The sequence below is a fragment of the Rhineura floridana genome, chromosome 17, assembly GCF_030035675.1.
Source record: "Rhineura floridana isolate rRhiFlo1 chromosome 17, rRhiFlo1.hap2, whole genome shotgun sequence".
Classification (NCBI taxonomy): domain Eukaryota; kingdom Metazoa; phylum Chordata; class Lepidosauria; order Squamata; family Rhineuridae; genus Rhineura; species Rhineura floridana.
In genome coordinates, this window is record NC_084496.1 from 15191581 (window position 1) to 15211903 (window position 20323).

General features: G+C 42.1%; 1 protein-coding gene across 2 annotated transcripts; it reads right to left on the minus strand.

Moving 5' to 3' along the window:
• Positions 1-320: 320 nt before the first annotated feature.
• On the minus strand, positions 321-20282 carry CDR2 (cerebellar degeneration related protein 2). 2 transcript variants are annotated; one of them, XM_061600281.1, is made up of 6 exons: positions 19892-20282; positions 9321-9433; positions 5926-6074; positions 3934-4098; positions 2851-3051; positions 2557-2644 (listed from the first exon to the last, which is right to left on the minus strand). In XM_061600281.1, exons 1-6 carry the CDS (start codon positions 19968-19970, stop codon positions 2638-2640), a joined length of 714 nt encoding a protein of 237 aa, XP_061456265.1. In that variant the 5' UTR covers positions 19971-20282; the 3' UTR covers positions 2557-2637. The 2 variants fall into 2 exon arrangements, with proteins under 2 accessions (XP_061456264.1, XP_061456265.1); XM_061600280.1 differs by having other exon boundaries at positions 321-3051; positions 19892-20281.
• Positions 20283-20323: the final 41 nt, after the last annotated feature.

Here is a 20323-nt window from a genome sequence, read left to right on the forward strand (position 1 = left end):
TTTTACATAATTTATACAAAAGGTGCATAGGATGAGGGATGTGAAGTTGAGATCTTAATATTTTTATCCAAGCACAGCTATTAACTCCAAGAAAAGCTTCAGGGGCAGGAGCTGGATTGCCATGTTCCAAAGTCTACACAAGTGCAGAGGTTTTGTTCTTTTAAAACAGACATTTGACCACTGCAGCAACTCTAAGAGGCCCAGATCAAGCCTGACAAGAATATATCTCCTTCCCCCTCCCACGCAGACCGTTCTAAAAGTACTGAAAACAGAGTGCTGGGTGCACTATTTGTTTTCTACCCTCTTCCAGGCAGCACAAGTTTAGTTGATGAAGAGATTTATTTGGTGAAGGGATTTTTTCCTACAAAATATTCACAACAGTTTACGACTCTTTAAATAGGCTTAAATAAGCATTTGGTGGAGAGTGTTTCCATATGCAGAAAAACTTGTCAATTCAAGCAGAACAAGCAATTCCCATTTTACCCTGTACATAAGGCAAATATGTTAGCAACAGCAACTAAATTAAAGTTGCAATATTTTTCTTAGGCAGCTCAAGTTCTGTTTTTTAACTTAGTAACATAATAATCACATTACTACTGTTGATGGGTCCAGCACTCCTTACCCTTGGGAAAAAATGACATTTTGTTGTTTTGGCTGACTTGGTTTAACCTTATTTATCAGCTTCATTATCATCTTTCTTTAAGAATAGACTTCTAGCCCCTGATGTTGTTATATACCCAGAAAATACATCAGGTAAGTTCAGCCTGTGTTCCCAAAATATTCTTCTGCAAATAGCTTTATACAGTCTAGAAATGCACCTATCTATTGAGACCTACCTATTCCTCTGACTGCTTATCAGGATTTTATAGGGTACATGAAGCCATCTTTCATGTTCATCTAAATGCAATATTCTTAAAACTACCAAAAATATGAAAGTGGCATCTGCAACAAATGCCATTATTAGCAACAGAACAGTGTGTTGAATAACCTTTTCACCTTAAGACTAAACATTTTATGCATTCGCTGCGCCTCAGAAATATCCACACCATCACATCCTGGTCCCTTTTATATACAAAATATTTGCTATACCAATGACAGCTCAGTACACGAGAGGAATGGTTACTGGTTCATGCTGCTGTGATGTCCAGCTTATGCCATCAATACTCAGAAAATCTTACCCAAACTAGCTACATAGAAAATGTGGAGGATCCAGGGACAGAAACTTAAGTTTGCTATTTCATGGGAAGTCAAGGTCCTTGTGTACTCTGCCATTTTTACTTGGATGTGGCATTACAATCAGTGTACTTCATATAAATAAGTATTCAGTGTAAGCCATGCTTAGTTCCAAGTACTTCAACTGTTTGGATATAGCAGTGAGTCCTATTTCAGATGTACAGAGGAAAAGAATGCCCACATTTCACAGAACAGCAGAAGCATTTTTTCGCTGATTCTTTCAGAAGAAAAAAGTTTCCAAAATTCCATGAAGACTATTTGCCTTTAGGAGCAATTTGAACTCCTAGCTCTTAAACATAGAATGGATACATAAAAATACTTGTCATGCAACAGTTGCACACAACTAGCAAAGAGCACGTCTCTTTCAATCATTCTTACAGAACATTTTTTCCAGTGACCATACTGGATTTTCAGAAAATACAGTGTTAAATCCATTTAAGCAGGTGAAAACAAAATCGATCACTGCTTCAAACTTTATTGTTAAATTTATAATTATAAAAATGTCAGACTTGTAGTTTAATTTCATATGTTTAGTTGCTGAACTGCCATTGCCAAGGTAAACTCGACACTATAAGAGGATTTCCAACTTGTGACCACAGGAAGAATCTAAGCCCAGACATCTGAGAGTGGCAACTCTGTACATGCAGCTACTGCACGCTTCTCATTTCTCCAAAGGACTGAGCTTTAGTGTAAGGAGGGTTAGCCAACTCATGTATAATTTGCCAATTTATCATCATCATCTAACTGGCCCTGAGCAAATAAATCATTTGGTGAAAGCAACCGTGTTCCAAATGCACATAACTAATCAAGTGGAGCCAACCCATTTTACAACTTTAACAAAAGTCAACCTACATACACTCTGGCAGAATAAACATGCAACAGTATTTTCAAAGAAACATTAACAGGGCTACTTTAAAGAGCAATTCTTTTCTGATGTAGTAGTGATGTTAAGGCTGAAAAGAGAGAGATTTATACTTTGCTCGGTGTTCATCTATTTCCTGTTTGGTTTTCTTGATACAACTAAAGATTTCCTTAAAGAGAAGTTTGTATTCAGGTGGAGTGTTTGAAGATAAGCAGGCTGGGTCAGCATTTGTGGATTCAGGTTCTCCAACACATATGTCCAAGGATACATTCCCCACATCTACATCTTTGGAATACTGTTTTGAAGTTTGTACAGCCTTATGTTTCAGTGACTCCTCGTCTACTTGACACTTTCTCAGAAGTTCTTCATACTTGACCTTCAAAGCATTATACTGTGCATCAACCTCATTAAGCAGAGAGATGCCCCTTTGCTTCACAGCTTTTGCCCGGCGGATACAGGTTTCTTCATGGCCTTTTAGAAGGTCCCCTCCTGCAGCACTGCCAAGAAAGGTCTCGCTGGTGCTTCTTTTCAGCACCCTTCTGTCAGGTTCTGGAACACATAAAAGCACCCCATCTGAAGGGCTCTGACTCAGATCTCTCTCTAAAGAGTCTTTAAACGAAATAAAAAAAGTCTCTGGAACAAGCTTTTCCACCCCATTAGCAAATGTGTTTTCAGACTGAAACATCTGCTTCATTTCAGCCACTTCAACCTCAAGCTCTTCAGCTCTGGCTCGGTACAGATCTACATCCACCAACCTCTGCTCAAGATCACAGTTCTCCTTCAGCATGAGAGTGTACTCTTCCTCCATTGTCCTCCTCTTCTCCTTTTCCAAGTTCAGCTGTGTTTGCAAGAGTGTCACTGCTTTTTTAAAATTCTGATTTTCTTCCTCCAGAGGACTCAGCTGGCTATCCATAGAAGTAATTTTTTCCGCAAAAACATGGTCATAAACAAAATACCTAGGCACACACAAAAAGAGCCAACAAAAAGCATTAGTCTACTCTTCCCCATAAATCTCACTTTTATTGTATACAAATACCACCACAGATGAATATAGCAATGTGTTAATTTCTGGTAATGATCCCAGAGTGAAAGAGCTGGCTGTATTAGATTCCTATAAAAACTAGAGTTTGTGCCTTGCATTGTGGGAGGCTAGAATCACCTAGGTAAGCATTCTATAGTTAAATCACCAACTAAACCAGATAATTGTCTTTGGAAAGAAGATCTCCGTCGTGGTACCTGGGAGACTATTTTGCTGTTTCTACTGTCCTGCAATTCAGAGAACACACCTCAATATCAAGAGCTTATAACAGTAACTATCAAGTCTTCATCCTTCCTCCATCCCAATTCCTATGATTCTGCAGCAGCTGTGTGGTTTTTAGAGAACCAGTACTGTTCATAGGCTACAATAATAATTCTGGAATGACACAAACCATTAATGGTTGACCTTAAAAAAAAAAAAAAAACCCAAATTAGTTTTGTCATCAGTTGGCCTGTGAAAAGGAAACAAGCTAACCTGTAGACCTTTACAGAGCTAATGCAACAGAGCAAACCCATGTTTTTCAGGATCTCTGTTTATGAAGAGACTTCTGATCAACAACACAGCTGTTTTCAGCCAAAGAGGGAAGATGGTCAGAAAAATATACAGGTGAAGTGGATTTTAGAGTTGGAAGGACAGACTTTCTCAACGTAGGTATCTGACTTTTGTTTAGTCATATGCCATCACTAAACTTGACAAATTCTCTAATCAGCATATGAATGACTTCTTACTCCTTTATCACAACCAACCAAACAACTTTTCCACAGAAAATTAGCACTTTTTAAATAAGCTTGAGACTTACTTGCGAAGGTCATACAATTCCTTCAGACATGAAAAACTGTGAACAGATCTTGGCTGCTCATACTGTTCACGGGTCATAAGGCCTTGCCCAGAATTCTTCAGCTCTTCCACTTGTCTCTGGAGGTCATCAATGTGGGTTTGAAGACTTTCAATTGTCTCAGTCAGGCTAAAAAATGGCATACACAAAATTGTCAAAGTCAAATTTGAGTCATCAACTGCAGCTCAGACTGCAGTTTGTCAGTCATGAACTTTGGGCCTTTTGGTTATTACTTGACCCTCAAAGTGAGATGGAGGGACAGCATCAGGGTCCATTCGCCACCATCCTGTGTGGAAAAGGTTAACAAGCACACCCAGAAAATCCACATTTACTGAACACCTTTCTTGTCCTCCTCGATCTCTCAGCGGCTTTTGATACTGTCGACCACAGTATCCTTTTACAGCGCCTGGAGGGATTGGGAATTGGAGGCACTGTATTACAGTGGTTCCGTTCCTTTCTCTCCGATAGGTACCAACAGGTAGCATTGGGGGAGGAGGTTTCAGACCCTTGGCCTCTCAATTGTGGTGTGCCACAGGGCTCTATCCTCTCTCCCATGCTATTTAACATTTATATGAAGCCGCTGGGGACAATCATTAGGAGATTTGGGCTGCAATGTCACCAATATGCGGATGACACTCAGCTCTATCTCTCGTTTAAATCTTCACCAGAGTTGGCTGTGGAGACCTTGTCCAAGTGCCTGGAATCCGTGAGTGGATGGATGGGAAGGAACAAGCTGAAGTTGAACCCCGATAAGACCGAGGTGCTACTCGTGGGGGACAAGAGAAGGTTGGGAGATGTTGACCTGAAGTTCAATGGGGTGAGTCTACCCCTGAAGGACCAGGTCCGCAGCCTTGGGGCTGTGCTTGATTCCAGGCTGTCCATGGAGGCTCAGATTTCGGCAGTGAGCCGGGCAGCCTGGTATCCACTACACCTCATACGAAGGCTGCAACCCTACCTTCCTGTTCATCAGCTCCCACTGGTAGTACACGCCCTGGTCACCTCTCGATTGGATTACTGTAATGCGCTCTACGTGGGGTTACCCTTGAAAACGGTCCAGAAACTACAACTTATACAAAACACGGCTGCTCGACTACTTACGAATAGTCGCCGCCGGGATCACATCACACCAGTGTTGTTCGATCTACACTGGCTTCCAGTTGTCTTCCGGGCCTAATTCAAGGTGTTGGTATTAACCTTTAAATCCCTATATGGTCTCGGCCCAGTTTATCTTACGGAGCGCCTTCAACGTCACCAATTATGCCGCCCGACAAGATCAGCCACACAGGGCCTTCTCTCAATCCCACCAACAAAAACAGCTAGATTGGCGGGAACTAGAGAGAGGGCATTCTCAGTGGCGGCCCCCACCCTTTGGAACTCCCTCCCACAAGATCTACGGCATGCCTCTTCCCTAAATGTATTTCGTAAAGCCTTAAAGACCTGGCTCTTTCAACAGGCCTTTGGGATTTCCGGGGAGGGTTAATCGTTATGACTGAAATGCCTCTTACCCTGCACTAATATTGTTGTTGCTGCTGTATTGTTTATATATTGTATTAATGTATTTTATCACATTGTGTTTTAACTGTTTACATGTACGTCGCCTAGAGTGGCCATCAGCCAGATAGGCGACACATAAATTAAATTTTATTATTATTATTATAACACAGTTCTTGGATGATCCAGAGAGAGATTCTGTTTTTCTAGCAGATTCCATCTTGCAAGGTTAGGGAGATCCTATATTCAAACAAGCACAGAATCCCCCAGTTCAGTTGTTAACTTCATGAAGTAGTGGGAGCAAACCCAAGACCTACTCCCAATCCCATCCCAAATAGAATATAGGGGGCCCAGGCAACAACTGGACAGGCCCTCGTTACAGCTACTCTACAGGTATTGTTTGAGTAAATATATAGATGTGGTGTATGTTGATAAGGGGAAGAAAGTGCTACGGGAGAGTATTACCTCAGTATCTTTTGCTGCGAGGCTCTACTATCAGAAACTAGCTTTTGATTAGCGTCCTCCAGTTCTCTGGCAGTGACATCAAGCTGTTCGTAGACTTTGGCATGTTGGTCATTCATCTGACGCAGAAGTTCCACCTGCTTTGTGAGATACTACAAAATAATGTACAGTCAGCATTGCAAATGTATGTAAGAAGGGTTCATTCAACCAGCAGTTTAAATTCCAGTATTTTTGCTGCTTTCCTTGTAAGCCTAATACTTTCCTCTTAACCCAAATGAGACTGGTACTATGCAGTTAACTTTTAACTTTTTTCAACAACTCAGACCAGATTAACCCCTCAGACCTCTACAGGTCTCTGCAGGAGTGAACATGTAGAGTTTTCCCATTTTAGCTCTCCAAGCACACTAGGACATGTCATCGTTAAGTTACATACTAAAGAAGAGGAACCTGGGGCTAGGATTCAATGTTGTTCAGCTACACAGCCAAGGAGGATGTGGACTTATCTCACACATGACTATCTCTCTCTCCCCCTCCCCCTCCCCTCCCCACCCCACCCTCCCCACCCCACCCTCCCCCATGCTGCATGGAAAATCACTTTGTAATGGATGGGCTTTGAGATGAACTGAGAACTTGTTCAAAGTAAAAAATTCCGCTGGGCATGCTCACCCTTGGGCACACCTGAAGAAGAGCTTTAGATCTTGATTCACGAGTTTATTTCCAAAACTGTAGGCACTTTGTAGCAGCTGATATGACATTATGAGCACATAATAGGACAGCACTGCAAGTCACAGTATATCATATCTACTGATAAAGAGTTCTTACCTTTCTCTTTAAAAGTTGAGTTACTCAGGGTGATACTGTTGTAAACCCTGTCAAATGGCTCCTGCTTTATTTATATGAATGTTTAGTGTAATCCTCTTTCTTCAAGAAACATAACAGGTTGCTTATTTTTATAGTTGTGAAAACTACTCTCAGAAAGGCTTGGTTAAAAGGTCTCTAGCATAAGAATGCAAACTTTAACTTTAAGCTGCTTTGCAACGAAGGCGCCTTAGTGTCAAACTCTGGATTTTCATTGCACACAGTTCAATCTCATGGTCCCAAGTATGAGAAACAGAAACACAGAATTCCATGAGATCACCAGTATACTGTGAAATGAGTTCTACTTAATTAGGGTGTTTCAAATGAATAAATATGTCAAACAGGTTGCACAAGAACAGTTACAATAACTGAACTGTAGTTTTGTACAAGTTGCTAATATTTCAGACAACCTAAAGATTTGTCACTATTCTTCTAAGCAATCTACTGATTATATAATCAAACCTGTGCTTGAATCTTTTTATTTACCTCATTAAAAAGATTGACAATCTATTCATAGGGTTTTCATGGTAAAAGGTCAAGCAGGCTAAAGTAATGACAACAGAAGATATACATAACTTTAAAGATGGTAATCAGGACATCGAACTTGTCAAGGATATTAATACCTTGGCACAGTCCTTAACCAAAAGGGAGACAATAGTCAAGAAATCAGAAGAAGGCTAGGACTGTGGAGGGCAGCTATAAGAGAACAAGAAAAGATCCTCAAATGCAACCATGTATCACTGAACACCAAAGTCAGGATCATTCAGACCATGGTATTCCCAGTCTATGTACAGATTTGAAAGTTGGACAGTGGAAAATAGTGGGTAAGAGAAGAATCAACTCATTTGAAATGTGGTGTTGGTGAAGAGGTTTGTGGATACCCTGGACCACAAGAAAGACAAATAATTGGGGGTTAGAACAAATTAAACCAGAACTATCACTAGAAGCTAAAATGATGAAACTGGGGTTATCATACTTTGGACATATAATGAGAAGACCTGATTCCCTAGAAAAGACAATAATGCTGGAAAAAACAGAAGGGAGTAGAAAAAGAGGAAGACCAAATAAGAGATGGATTGACTCCATAAAGGAAGCCACAGACTTGAACTTACAAGATCTGAACAGGGTGGCTTACAATAGATGCTATTGGAGGTCGCTGAGTCATAGGGTCGCCATAAGTCGTAATCGACTTGAAGGCACAACACACACACACACACACACAAAGATTGATAGTCTAACATTTTGAGAAATATAAAGCAGAATTACAAGTTAATCTAGTACCACCCACAACCTTTGCCATATGTGAATCAATTAGAGATCGTACCTGTTGCAATTTATAACCAGTCTGTGTATAACACAGGGTTCATGGTTAGCATTAGCCAGAATCTCAGTGTAACCTGAAGCAGATTAATTTTGTCTGATATTCTGAAAACAAGTTGAAGAACTTGTTATAATGGAGTATACCCAGCTAAAATGGCGTTTACAAATTCACGTATCAGAAACCTGAAGAGCAAGCTTTTAAATTAATCTGAATCAGCTTGCAGCTGAGAGTACAACTAGCAATGCAATCTTATACATGTTTAATCAGAATAAAGTCCCACTGAATTAGAAAGGGCTCCCTCCCAGGTAAATTTGTAAAGGGTTGCAAACTAAACCACTTAAGACATACATTATACAGTTTCAAATGGGGTATGTATACATACACTGATTCTCTACGTGAGCTATCCCCAACCTGGTGCCCTCCACAGGTTTTGGACTAAAACTCCCACCAGCCACAGTAAGCATGGTCAATAATTATAGTCCAACGTCTGGAAGGCATCAGGTTGGGGAAGGCTGCTCTACACTTAAGGCTCTCTTGGTGTTGACTGCTGGGATTAGAACAATGGCGGGGAGGCGGGGGGTTGGAAGCTGGATTCTCATTCTGCAAGCTTCCATGCTGTAGAACAGCTACTTATTCCTTTGGTTGGTAGATATAAAAAACGTAATCCATGTTCTTGAACGGAAAACCCCCACCCTCCATTGCACAAGGCCTCAAGCAGAGGAACAAGCAAATTGGTTTATTTAGTACATTCATATTCTACCCTTCAGTTCTACACCTTCCAGGGAAGCTTACGATACAAAAGAAACATAAAAACTAAATTGAACGCTACAGCTAACTTTAATAGCTGGTGTTTGGTTTTTTAAAACACATCCATATGCTAACATATGAATTATAAATCTTCTTCAGTTCTTAAATAGGAAGGAAAAGGAAAATGTTCAGCACCTTGTACACATCAGTATCAAGTCTAAGATTAGCAAGTATACAAACTTGTCACATATATCATCTTGTAGCAATTCTAACCATGACCCCATAAGGAGTAACCCTACACTGCAGACTGGCAGGGGGAGAGGCAGCTTGCCTCAGGGCATCTGAGAGTTAATGGCAGAAGAGTCAGACAGAGGACTTTCTGGTTTGTAGCTTAGCCACTGCTCTACACCAAAACCGCAAACATAATGCCTGTGAGCTGTACATTATGCATCCCTGCATGACGACACGTTACCTCTATCTCCTGCAGTTGCTCTTGATTGGTTGAATACATCTGCTGCAGAGACGTCTCCAGCTCTGTGTTCCGATCCAAGAGCGTTTTCCCAAGCTCAGCAGCAAGGTGGAGATCTAAAATGAGTTTTGTGCATTTTATCTAATGTAGTGATTATCATGCTACTCAAGTACATGTGAAAAAATAAGAAACACATTTAGCTTTGGTAACAAGGTTTATGGCATGTTTAGAAAACCCTACAATTCTTAAGAACTAATCAGAGCCCACATTTTTCCAGTTTGGTTCTTAGTATACTTTAAAGATGCTTCAGTTTTGTCCATCTCTTATTTTGAACCTCTGATGCATCCTCATTGCAATGTAAATAGTGAGGAATTAGTGATACCCTTGCAGATCTATTCATTTTATTTCAAGATATACAATTTGAGAAGCAGATGCTTCAAGTACTCCACTACTTCCTACCCAAATTCTTGTGCACACAGCTGATACCAGGCTATCAAGATGTCAAGTTCAGTGTGTGAAGCCAGGAAAAAAACCACAATAAAATGTTTGTTGAGAGTTTTCTGTTCAACCACAGCCAGGGTTTCCGTAGTTGCTTTGGCTCCCTCTCTGACTTTTGATGTTGAGCTATAGTGATAACCAGGTACCAGACAATACACATCGTTAGGACTCAGCATAATCCTCCTTAATGATCTCTGGAGCTGCCATGAATTCAGCAGTTGTCATGCTTTGAGGAGACAACCAAAAGAATGTAGAACTTCCCGGTTTCAATGCTACTCTGAAGAGTGGTAATACAAGAAAATAAAATTGATTAATACTTGAGGCAGAGCCCTTAAGTGCTAATATTCAACCATTGAATGCCCATGCTTGCCCATTGAATGCCCATGTTCAAAGTTCAGCACTCCAGCACCAGTAACTTCGTGAACATTGTGGTATATTCCCTACCAAGCTGCATTCAAAGTTTAAACAGCTACAGCACAACAGTCCATTTTTAATTTTAATTTTCTACCTCCATCATATTGCTAGGCCTATGACAACACTGACACATAAGTATATAAATGTAATAAATAAATAAATAGTGTCAGTGCACAATGTCACTGTCACACACATGCACAGAACCAGTGTTGGATTAGGACCTGGGAGACAAGAGTTCAAATCCCCACTCAGCCATGAAGCTCACTGGATGACCATGGAACAGTCACTGTGTCTCAGCCTAATCTACCTCACAGGGCCGTTGTGGGGGTAAAAAGCGGAGAGAAACCTGTATGCCACCTTGAGCTCCTTTGAGGACAGGTGGGATAGAAATTTAATATATAAATACATGCACACTAAATAAATAAATAAATGCACACTAGTAACGTAACATTAAAGATTTGGAGCAGAAAGGGAAATCTGTGACCCTTCAGACGTTATTGAACCCATCACCTCAGACTTGCATAGCCAATGGTCAGGGGCAGTGAGAGTTGTAGCTCAAAAACATCTGATGGGCCATAGATTCCCCATCCCTGAAATAGCATCAAAAAGTTGCACTGCAATATAAAGGTTTCTGCTCCTAAACAGAAGTCTACTCTACAATGTTCTCCTCACCATACATGTGGTTTTATCAGCTACTGCACCTTTTACAGTTGCCAACTTTTTTCAGAAACACAACAAAACAGAAAAAAGTCTTGTCTTCTCCAATACGCAACAGTCAGCAGACCTATGACATTCAAAATTGTGTTACGGTTTGAACTTGACTATTAATGATCCACATGAGGTACTAAGATGTTTATTCAAAATGCCTTTTGACACACAGGTCAGCCACATGCTGGTATTTCCCATGGGATTATCTGGATGTAATACTACCACTCAGCATATTTTTTAGCAGGAAAATTAAATCTGATGTTCAAGCAAATGATTTAATAAAAGTTACTCAGCACCATTATTTGTTTTTCTTTAGCAGAGAACTAGAAAAGTGGTTCAACCTTTCACTATGATGTAGCTGTTATTTCTGGCACCTACAAGCCAAAGCAGGACATGAACTGAACAGCAATTTAACATTAAGCAAGACTCACCAATTCTATAACAGAAAAATAAAATAAATGGATTGTCCCTGCTCTGTGCACAAATATTTTAATAACTGTCTTAGCATACTGTAGTGTGTTGTAGTAAAGTGAGCCTCCTTTCAGACACAAAAAGCTTTAATTTAGTAATAAATGCATGGTGTCCAAAGTCCCAAGCTTTCACTAAACTCAGTTCTATAGAAGTTGAGAGATGCTGTCTTAGACTTTGAAGAACAGAAACACACTGGTTAAAAAAAACCTTTTTTGAACAATATAAATCTATACTGTCCATTCTTGAGAACCTACACAAGAACAGCCCTGCATCTAGTCCAGCGTTCTGTTTCCCACAGTGGCCAACTAGATGCCTCTGGGAAGCCCACCAATAAGGACATGAGCACAATACTTCTCTCCAACTGCTATTTTGCAGCAACTGGTATTCAGAGGCATAATACTTCTGTTCCTGTAGGTAGTTTATAGCCATCCTGACTGCTAGCCACTGATGGCTTAATCCTCCATCTAATCCCTTTTAAAGCAATCTAAATTGGTGGTTGTCACCACACCCACCACAAACTCAAGACATTATGCATTGCGTGCAGAAATAATTCTTTTTGTCTGTCCCTGCATTCCAGTATTATGAGAGGGCCAAATGTTTCTCTATTCAAGTCTTCTTTTAATGCTAGTTGTACAAACTCTCAATCATATCACTGTAATTGCCTTTTTTCTAAACTAAAAATCCCCAAATATTGCAGCCTTTCCTCATAGGGGAGGTGCTTCAGCTTCCGATCATTTTGGTTATCCATTTCTGCACTTTTCCCACTTCTACAATATCCTTTTTTGAGAGATGGCAACCAAAACAGTATACAAAATTCAAAGTGTGGTTGCACTGTATCTATTTATATGGTCAAGGCTAAAGACATTTTTTATTTGTACAGGCCTTTGGATCTTAACTGGAACTGACTTCTCTTACAGTGGTATCATACATATTTGTGGCTGCTTATTAGAGTGTGATTTTATCAGTTAAAGTTTTGTCTTGTTGTAGTCACCTGTGCTCCCAACTGGAGAAATGGCAGGATATAAAAACAACAAATAAAGAAAAAGATATTGGCCATTTTATTTTTGATTCCTCGCAATGAATTCACCTTTTTCACAACTATTGCAAACTGAGCTAATGTTTCCATTGAGCTCTCTGCCAAGACCAAGGTCTCTTTCCTAGTTAATTATTGCTAGCTCAAATTTCACCGTGGTGTTTTTCTTTTGCACAATATGCATCAGTTTATACTTAATTACACTGAACTACATTTGCCATTTTGCTGCCCACACACTTGATTTGGAGAGATCCTTTGAAGGATATTTACAATCTGTTTGGTTCTTCACCACCCTGAATAATTTTGGTAACATCCACAAATGGATGTCTCAATGCTCATCCGTAACTCCAGATCATTTATGAACAAGTTAAAAAGCACCAGTCCCAATACAGTCCCCTGGGGGAGGGGGCCACTTCTTACTTCTCTCAATTGTGAGAGTTGTCCATTTATTCTTAGTCTGTGCTTTCTGATTTTTACTACTTACAGATCCATAAGAAGATTCATCCTCTTATCCCATGACTGCTGCATTTACTCCGGAGCTTGTGGTGTGGGATCTATCAAAAGCTTTTTGAAAGTCCAATCACCCCATCCACATCCCCACTGACACTCACAGAATTCTAAGAAGGTTAATCTTGCAGAAGAAGAATCTGCACAGCTTCTGAAGAGACTTGTTCTTCAGGCCTGGGAGCCAAATGGGACCCCCCAGGCCTTTCTATATAATAATAATAATAATAATAATAATAATAATAATAATAATAATAATAATAATAATAATAATAATAATAATAATAAATTTAATTTCTGTGTCGCCTATCTGGCCAAAGGCCACTCTAGGCGACGTACAAAACAGTTAAAACACAATGAGATAAAATACAATAATACAATAAAAAACAGTATGAGAATAATACAGCAGCAACAATATTAAAACAGGAGGCATTTCAGTCACAGTAATTAACCCTCCCCGGAGATCCCAAAGGCCTGTTGAAAGAGCCAGGTCTTTAAGGCTTTACGGAATACATTTAGGGAAGAGGCGTGCCGGAGATCTTGTGGGAGGGAGTTCCAGAGAGTGGGGGCCGCCACTGAGAATGCCCTCTCTCTTGTACCCGCCAATCTAGCTGTTTTTGTTGGCGGGATTGAGAGAAGGCCTTGAGTGGCTGATCTTGTCGGGCGGCATAATTGGTGGCGTTGAAGGCGCTCCGTAAGATAAACTGGGCCGAGACCGTATAGGGATTTAAAGGTTAATACCAACACCTTGAATTGGGCCCGGAAAACAACTGGAAGCCAGTGTAGATCGAACAACACTGGTGTGATGTGATCCCGGCGGCGACTATTCGTAAGTAGTCGAGCCGCCGCATTTTGTATAAGTTGTAATTTCCAGACCGTTTTCAAGGGTAACCCCACGTAGAGCGCATTACAGTAGTCCAAACGAGAGGTGACCAGGGCGTGTACTAGCAGGGGAAGCTGATGAGCAGGAAGGTAGGGTTGCAGCCTTCGTATGAGGTGTAGTTGATACCAGGCTGCCCGGCTCACCGCTGAAATCTGAGCCTCCATGGACAGCCTGGAGTCAAGTACAACCCCAAGGCTGCGGACCTGGTCCTTCAGGAGTAAACTCACCCCACTGAACTTCAGGTCAACATCTCCCAACCTTCTCTTGTCCCCCACAAGTAGCACCTCGGTCTTATCGGGGTTCAGCTTCAGCTTGTTCCTTCCCATCCATCCAGTCACGGATTCCAGGCACTTGGACAAGGTCTCCACAGCCAACTCTGGTGAAGATTTAAATGAAAGATAGAGCTGAGTGTCATCTGCATATCGGTGACACTGCAGCCCAAATCTCCTGATGATTGTCCCCAGCGGCTTCATATAAATATTAAATAGCATGGGGGAGAGGATAGAGCCCTGTGGCACACCACAATTGAGAGGCCAAGGGTCTGAAACCTCCTCCCCCAATGCTACTTGTTGGTACCTATCGGAGAGAAAGGAACGGAACCACTGTAATACAGTGCCTCCAATTCCCAATCCCTCCAGGCGATGTAAAAGGATACCGTGGTCGACAGTATCAAAAGCCGCTGAGAGATCGAGGAGGACAAGAAAGGAAGAAAGGTGAATTCTCCCCTATCTAATGCCCTCCTGAAATCATCTACCAGAGCGACCAAGGCTGTTTCAGTTCCGTGACCAGTCCTGAAACCCGATTCGTATGGATCCAAGTAATCCGTTTCATCCAAGTGTGTTGACAACTGGTTGGCCACCACTCGCTCAATGACCTTGCCCAAAAATGGTAGGTTCGAAATTGGGCGGAAGTTATTGAAAACTTGGGGATCCAAGGAAGGCTTCTTCAGGATGGGCTTTACGATTGCCTCCTTGAAGGCTGATGGCATCACACCCTCTTTCAAGGAAGTGTTTACCACTGCCTTGATCCCCTCGCCCAATTTCTCTCTGCAGCTCATAAGGAGCCACGATGGGCAAGGATCAGTTAGACAAGTGGTAGGCTTCACAGATGAAAGCAGCTTGTCCACATCCTCAGAAGGGAGAAGCTGAAACCGATCCCAACTTACCGGCATGCAACTGGCCAACTCTGGTTCATCCACTGTATCCACGGTGCACGGGATCGAGCTCCGTAAGTGTTCGATTTTGTCAGCGAAGTGCTTTGCTAATATATCACAGGAGGCCTTTGACTGTTCCAAGGGTTCCTGAGCAACTGGACCGACCAGGCTTCGGACCACCTGGAACAGCCTCCTGGGACAGCACTCCGCAGACGCAATAGAGGCAGCAAAGAAAGCCTTCTTTCCTGCCTTTATTGCCACTTGGTAGGCAGCTACTGCTGCTCTAACCTGTGTCCGGACATCTTCGGAGCGAGATTTCCGCCACCGGCGCTCTAGTCGTCTCACCTCCTGTCTCAAACTACGCAACCGCGGTGTATACCATGGTGCTAGTTGAGTTCTATTCAGGGGGAGAGGACGTTTCAGAGCCACCCGGTCTAATGCCCTGGTGATCCCATCATTCCACTCCTTCACCAGGGTTTCGACCAGGCGACCTTCAGCAGGTTCCAATTCCCCTAGCGCAGTCAGGAATCCATCCGGATCCATCAGGTGCCTGGGGCGGACCATTCTAATAGGTCCTTCACCCCTGCGGAGGGGGCATGGCATCGAGAAGTCCATGTTTACCAGGTAGTGATCTGACCATGACACAGGGGTGGAATGAACCACTCCCAACTTCAGACCACTTCTCTCAGGACTCTCTCTAGGCCACAGCCCTCACCCCCCTCAAATGTTTTTGCCTGATTGGAATGTACCCTTGAATGGTGATAATGCCTCTTGCCTGTCTGGATGGAGAGGGTTGTGTGTGTGTGCATAAGAGAGAGAGGCTGGAATGTACCTACTGAACAAAACTAAGAGTTCCATCTGTTGCCCCACTCACTTTTACCTCTGCCTTCACTCAAGACTGGCATGCTGCCCCAGAAGGTTCTCCATGAGAGAATGCGGCACTTGGGCTGAAAAAGGTTCCCCATCTCTGTTCTGTATACTTGATAAAATGGTATCTTTAATAATACATTCTGCCAGAACAGACGTTACACTAAATGGCCTGCAGTTCCCTGGATCTCACTGTAAAAATCAGAGTTATATTGGCTGCTTCCCAGTCCTCTTAGGCCAATCTTAGGGACACATTACATAGTTTTGCTATACAGTCAGCAATCTCATATTTGAGTTCTTTAAGAACTCTCAGGTAGATGCCAACCAGACTGTGTGATTTGTTAATTTTTAATTCATTCACGAGATCTAGAACATCATCTCTTCTCACCACCCAAGTTCTTCAGACGCGCTTTCTGAAAAACTAAGTTCAGCATCTATATCTTCTGCAATAGTAAGGAAGTTGTCATTTAGATTAAACAAGAAATGCTTCTGGAAATTAAAGCCTCTTTGCAAGTTTATGTTCTGCACAACACTCCATCTCTCTTCTGCCTGGAGAATCACCAGTTTTGCAGTTTGTTGTCATTCCAACTAGATTAAAAAGTCTTGAAGTAGCAAGCCACAGTGCAGTACCTGAGGCTGCAAAAAAATTATAAAGGCCGCATTCCAAACATTGAAATGCATTAGAGGTACAATATAGACAGGGAGACTGAAGCTGTTCAGGACAACTGCTTGGATAATGCTACATTTGTCCACAAGCTGGTGGTATTGTAGTATTATTTATTGATACTGTTGTAGTTTTTTTATTATTATGTTCTGGATTGTTTTTAGCATATTATTTTGTTCTTGCGATGGAAGCCGCTTTGAGGTCACAAGGTGATGAAAAGCGGCATACAAATATAGTTAATAAGTAATAAATAAATAAATAAGCAAGCTGCAGTACAAAAAATACAAAGCTTAAGGCAAAGATGTACATGTTTTTAGACATCTTTCCCAGGAGAGGCAAAAGCATACCTTTTAACATTTTTTAAATTTCCATGTAACATTCTGAGCTTACAATTTCAAACAATGCAAAATCATCTAAGTGTCTTGGAAAATAAAGACTTTTTTTTAAAAAACCACTCTTTACAATTCCACAGCTTGAAACTGTCAATTTAAAATTAAATGTGGGCATAAGAATGGTTGAATGCAACAAAAGTTGGATTGTTGATGAGAGAGGGCCAAAGTTCAAGCTGACTTATTAAAGGAGCTATATATTCAAATTATGGTATAACAATGTAAGGAGTGAGAGGTTTGACTACATAAATACATCTCAGACATGTTTGGACTGTCCCCATTTCCTGGCTATTTCAAGGTTTTTACACTGGGTAACAAAAGTCCTAGATACTGTTTGAAGAAAGAGCTCTATTTTTAAGCACACACTGCAGTTATTGGCTTACGTTGAGGTAATGAGTGTTGATGTTATTGGCACTACCAGAAATGCTCTAAGTAAGCAAGAATATATATTACATCAGCTCCTGTGCAAACCAATACTGACAGGCAAAATAAAACTTGGATTATTTCAACAGAGTTACACTTACAACATCCAAAGGGGAATAGTGTGACACTTCCCAGCTTCCTAGATACAAGTCAAAGTCTAGTTCTTGGCCCTTGAAAGAGCCAAATACAGTGCTGTACCGTAAGCTATTAGCTGCTTTTGCCATAAGAAAGGCATTCTTTCTGTCTCTGCACCCCACAATCCTCCTCCAGACTTCATACTCAACACACTTTTCTTCTATACATACACCACTCATCAGCACCATTATGTTATTGCTAGCTTTATGACACATCCTATAGCTCAAGCGTTTATTCCTCAAAAAGGTCTTTATTCTGAAGCAGACTCCCTGAAATCCTATGAATACATGAGACAGCAGTATACAACAGAGTTTGAATATTTGCATCACTTACTCAGTCACTGTGACTAGAGTAAACATTTAATTTCTCCAGTTGCCCTAAAATAAGTCACACCTCAGTTTGGTCCTCCCAATCATGAATTCAAACTAAAACCAGTAAGTCTCACAAACATGAGTTAAAGAGTGGGAAAGTCCATGCTTAATTTCATTTCACTGGTATGTGAAAAGATTTCCAAAAATTTAATTACACAATTTATTCAGAGATTAAATTCCACCAAGTTCAAAGGACTTACTCCTAAGCAAGGATCTCAGCCTTTTCAGGTGCACTCGCTCACAAGTAAGCTGAACTCTGAAGGATTTAATTTCCCAATAAAATGTAAGGAAATGGCTGTACATCTCTTTAGCAGAATTTTAAACAGATTTAAATGCCTTGAGTACACCTCTTGAGAACAACACCCTCTCTCCTGTGGTCCTCTGCCTTCATCATGCCTCTTCAATGTGCCTTCCATGAGTTCTCTTGTGACAGCCCCAATCCCTCCTTCTACCAACAACATAATCACAGGTGTTACCTAATCATCCTTCCTCTTCCCCAAACCACCTCTCTCTTCAGTCACCCTCATGTCACTCATCCCCCATAGCATACTGCCTCTCAAGCTTCTACCCAAACATCCCCCATCTTTTGAAGCTTCCCCCACTCTTTAGTTCTCCTCCTTCTGTGGTCTAGCTCCTTTGGTGTACTTTTATTATGCCACTGTTCACCTTTTTGAGCGTTAACGGCAGGACACAAATTGTTAAATGTGCAAGAAGAGCCAGTGTGGTGTAACAGTTAGCATGTTGGACTATGACCTGGGAGACCAGGGTTTGAGTCCGTACTCACCCATGAAGCTCATCGGGTGACCTTGGGCCAGTCATTGTCTCTCAGCCTAACCTACCTCACAGGATTGTTAGGAGGATAAAATGCGGAGGGGAGAACCATGTGAACCATATATATGAAAATGAAATGGACTATCTTCAAGTCGATTCCGACTTATGGCGACCCTATGAATAGGGTTTTCATGGTTTTCCTGAGGAGTCTTGGCAGACCATTTAATGATTCTTCTGCCTGTTATATGAATTATAATGCACTGTACTAGATGCTGTATGTTGGTTTAGAGGATGAAATATATTCTTGGGTGGGGGAGATTTACCCATTAAGCAGATGTGTGGGTGGGTGCTTGAGAAGAACTAAGACTACAACCCTAGCCATATCTACTCAGAAGTAAGTGAATTTACTCAGAAACAATCCATTCCATGGAGCTATTCCCAAGCAAATGAGTAAGGAATGACACCTAAACCACTAAAAGGCACATGTGGAAATGGGGATGAGAGGAAAGATGAGGGATACCTGCTTGAGATAGACAAGCTGGGGAAGATGAGATCAAGCCACAAATAGGCAAACGGAAAAAGGATGAGAGGAATTACTCACTTGAGGTTGGGGGGAGGGGAAAAAGGGCAAAACTATGAAAATGTAAATGTGAAGGAAATGACTGGTGGGAGAGACCCATTTCTGACAATGCCCACTTATTAGATGCTGCTGCTGCTGCTGTGAAGGGTCATCTTCCATGCGTGTATATATGTGTGTGTATTTATATCTAGGCTCTAAACAGAACGGCCACAAAGTGTACTTTTAAGATTCCGTTGCCATTTAACGCCAACCTTCTTCTTTACCTTTATACGGATATGTGTGTGACATACATACACACACCCTTGAAAACTAAGGATGTCACTCCATCCATCTGACGAAGCGGGCGCCACGAAAGGTTATACCCCCATAAAACCGGTTAAAAGGTTATACCCCCATAAAACCGGTTAAAAGGTTATACCCCCATAAAACCGGTTAGTCTCTGAAAGGTACCACAAGACTCGTGTTTCCTTGGCTTAGCCAGCATACACACAGAGAGAGGTATCTCCTCAGGTTCAGTTTCTCTTTTTTCAGCCACCCCACCGCGTTGTCTCGCTCTCACCTTCTCTCTCCCTTCTACCCCCCCCGCGCTCCATCGGCTTCTCCTCGGGGGGGCCTTCCTCTCCTTTCTACTCCTCCACAGCCTCCCCGCCTGACCCACCCGCAGCCCCCGAGACCGCTCCGGCCACCCTTTGCCGCAGCTTCCCCCTCACCTTGCTGCAGGTCCTGCTGGTCGTACCAAGGCTCATCGTCGCGGATCTCGAACTCCTCCACCAAGCTGTCGGTTAGCATCGCGGAGCCGCCCCCGCCTGGCTTCTCAGCTACGTTTCCTTTCCCAAGCCGAGGAAGAACGATATGAACCCCCGACGACGCGACCTCCTCACCCCTTTTCTTTTCTTTATTCCCTTACCCTTCCGCGCTCGTCTCAGCGGAGCGCTCCGCTCGCTCGTTTAAACCCGCTTCCGAACTTTGCCGAGCGATTCCGGACTGGGCCGACTTCCCCTCCCTACCAGGCCCGGCATCGTCGCCGAAGCAAAAGAACAAGGAGACTGCAATTGTAGTAGCAACGTGGCAAGACGCTGGGGCGGTAGCGATTCAAAACAGGGTGACAGCTAGAGCCCACCCTGAGAAGAGCCAATGACGCG

Bases quoted from the DNA above. Each gene is read 5' to 3' on its own strand.
- CDR2 (XM_061600280.1), bottom strand. From the start codon at position 19,970: ATGCTAACCGACAGCTTGGTGGAGGAGTTCGAGATCCGCGACGATGAG. The intron at 6,075-9,320 runs GTAACGTGTCGT...ATTATTTTGTAG, and splicing joins AGCAACTGCAGGAGATAGAG to TATCTCACAAAGCAGGTGGA. The intron at 3,052-3,933 runs GTAAGTCTCAAG...GTGTGTGCCTAG, and splicing joins GAATTGTATGACCTTCGCAA to GTATTTTGTTTATGACCATG.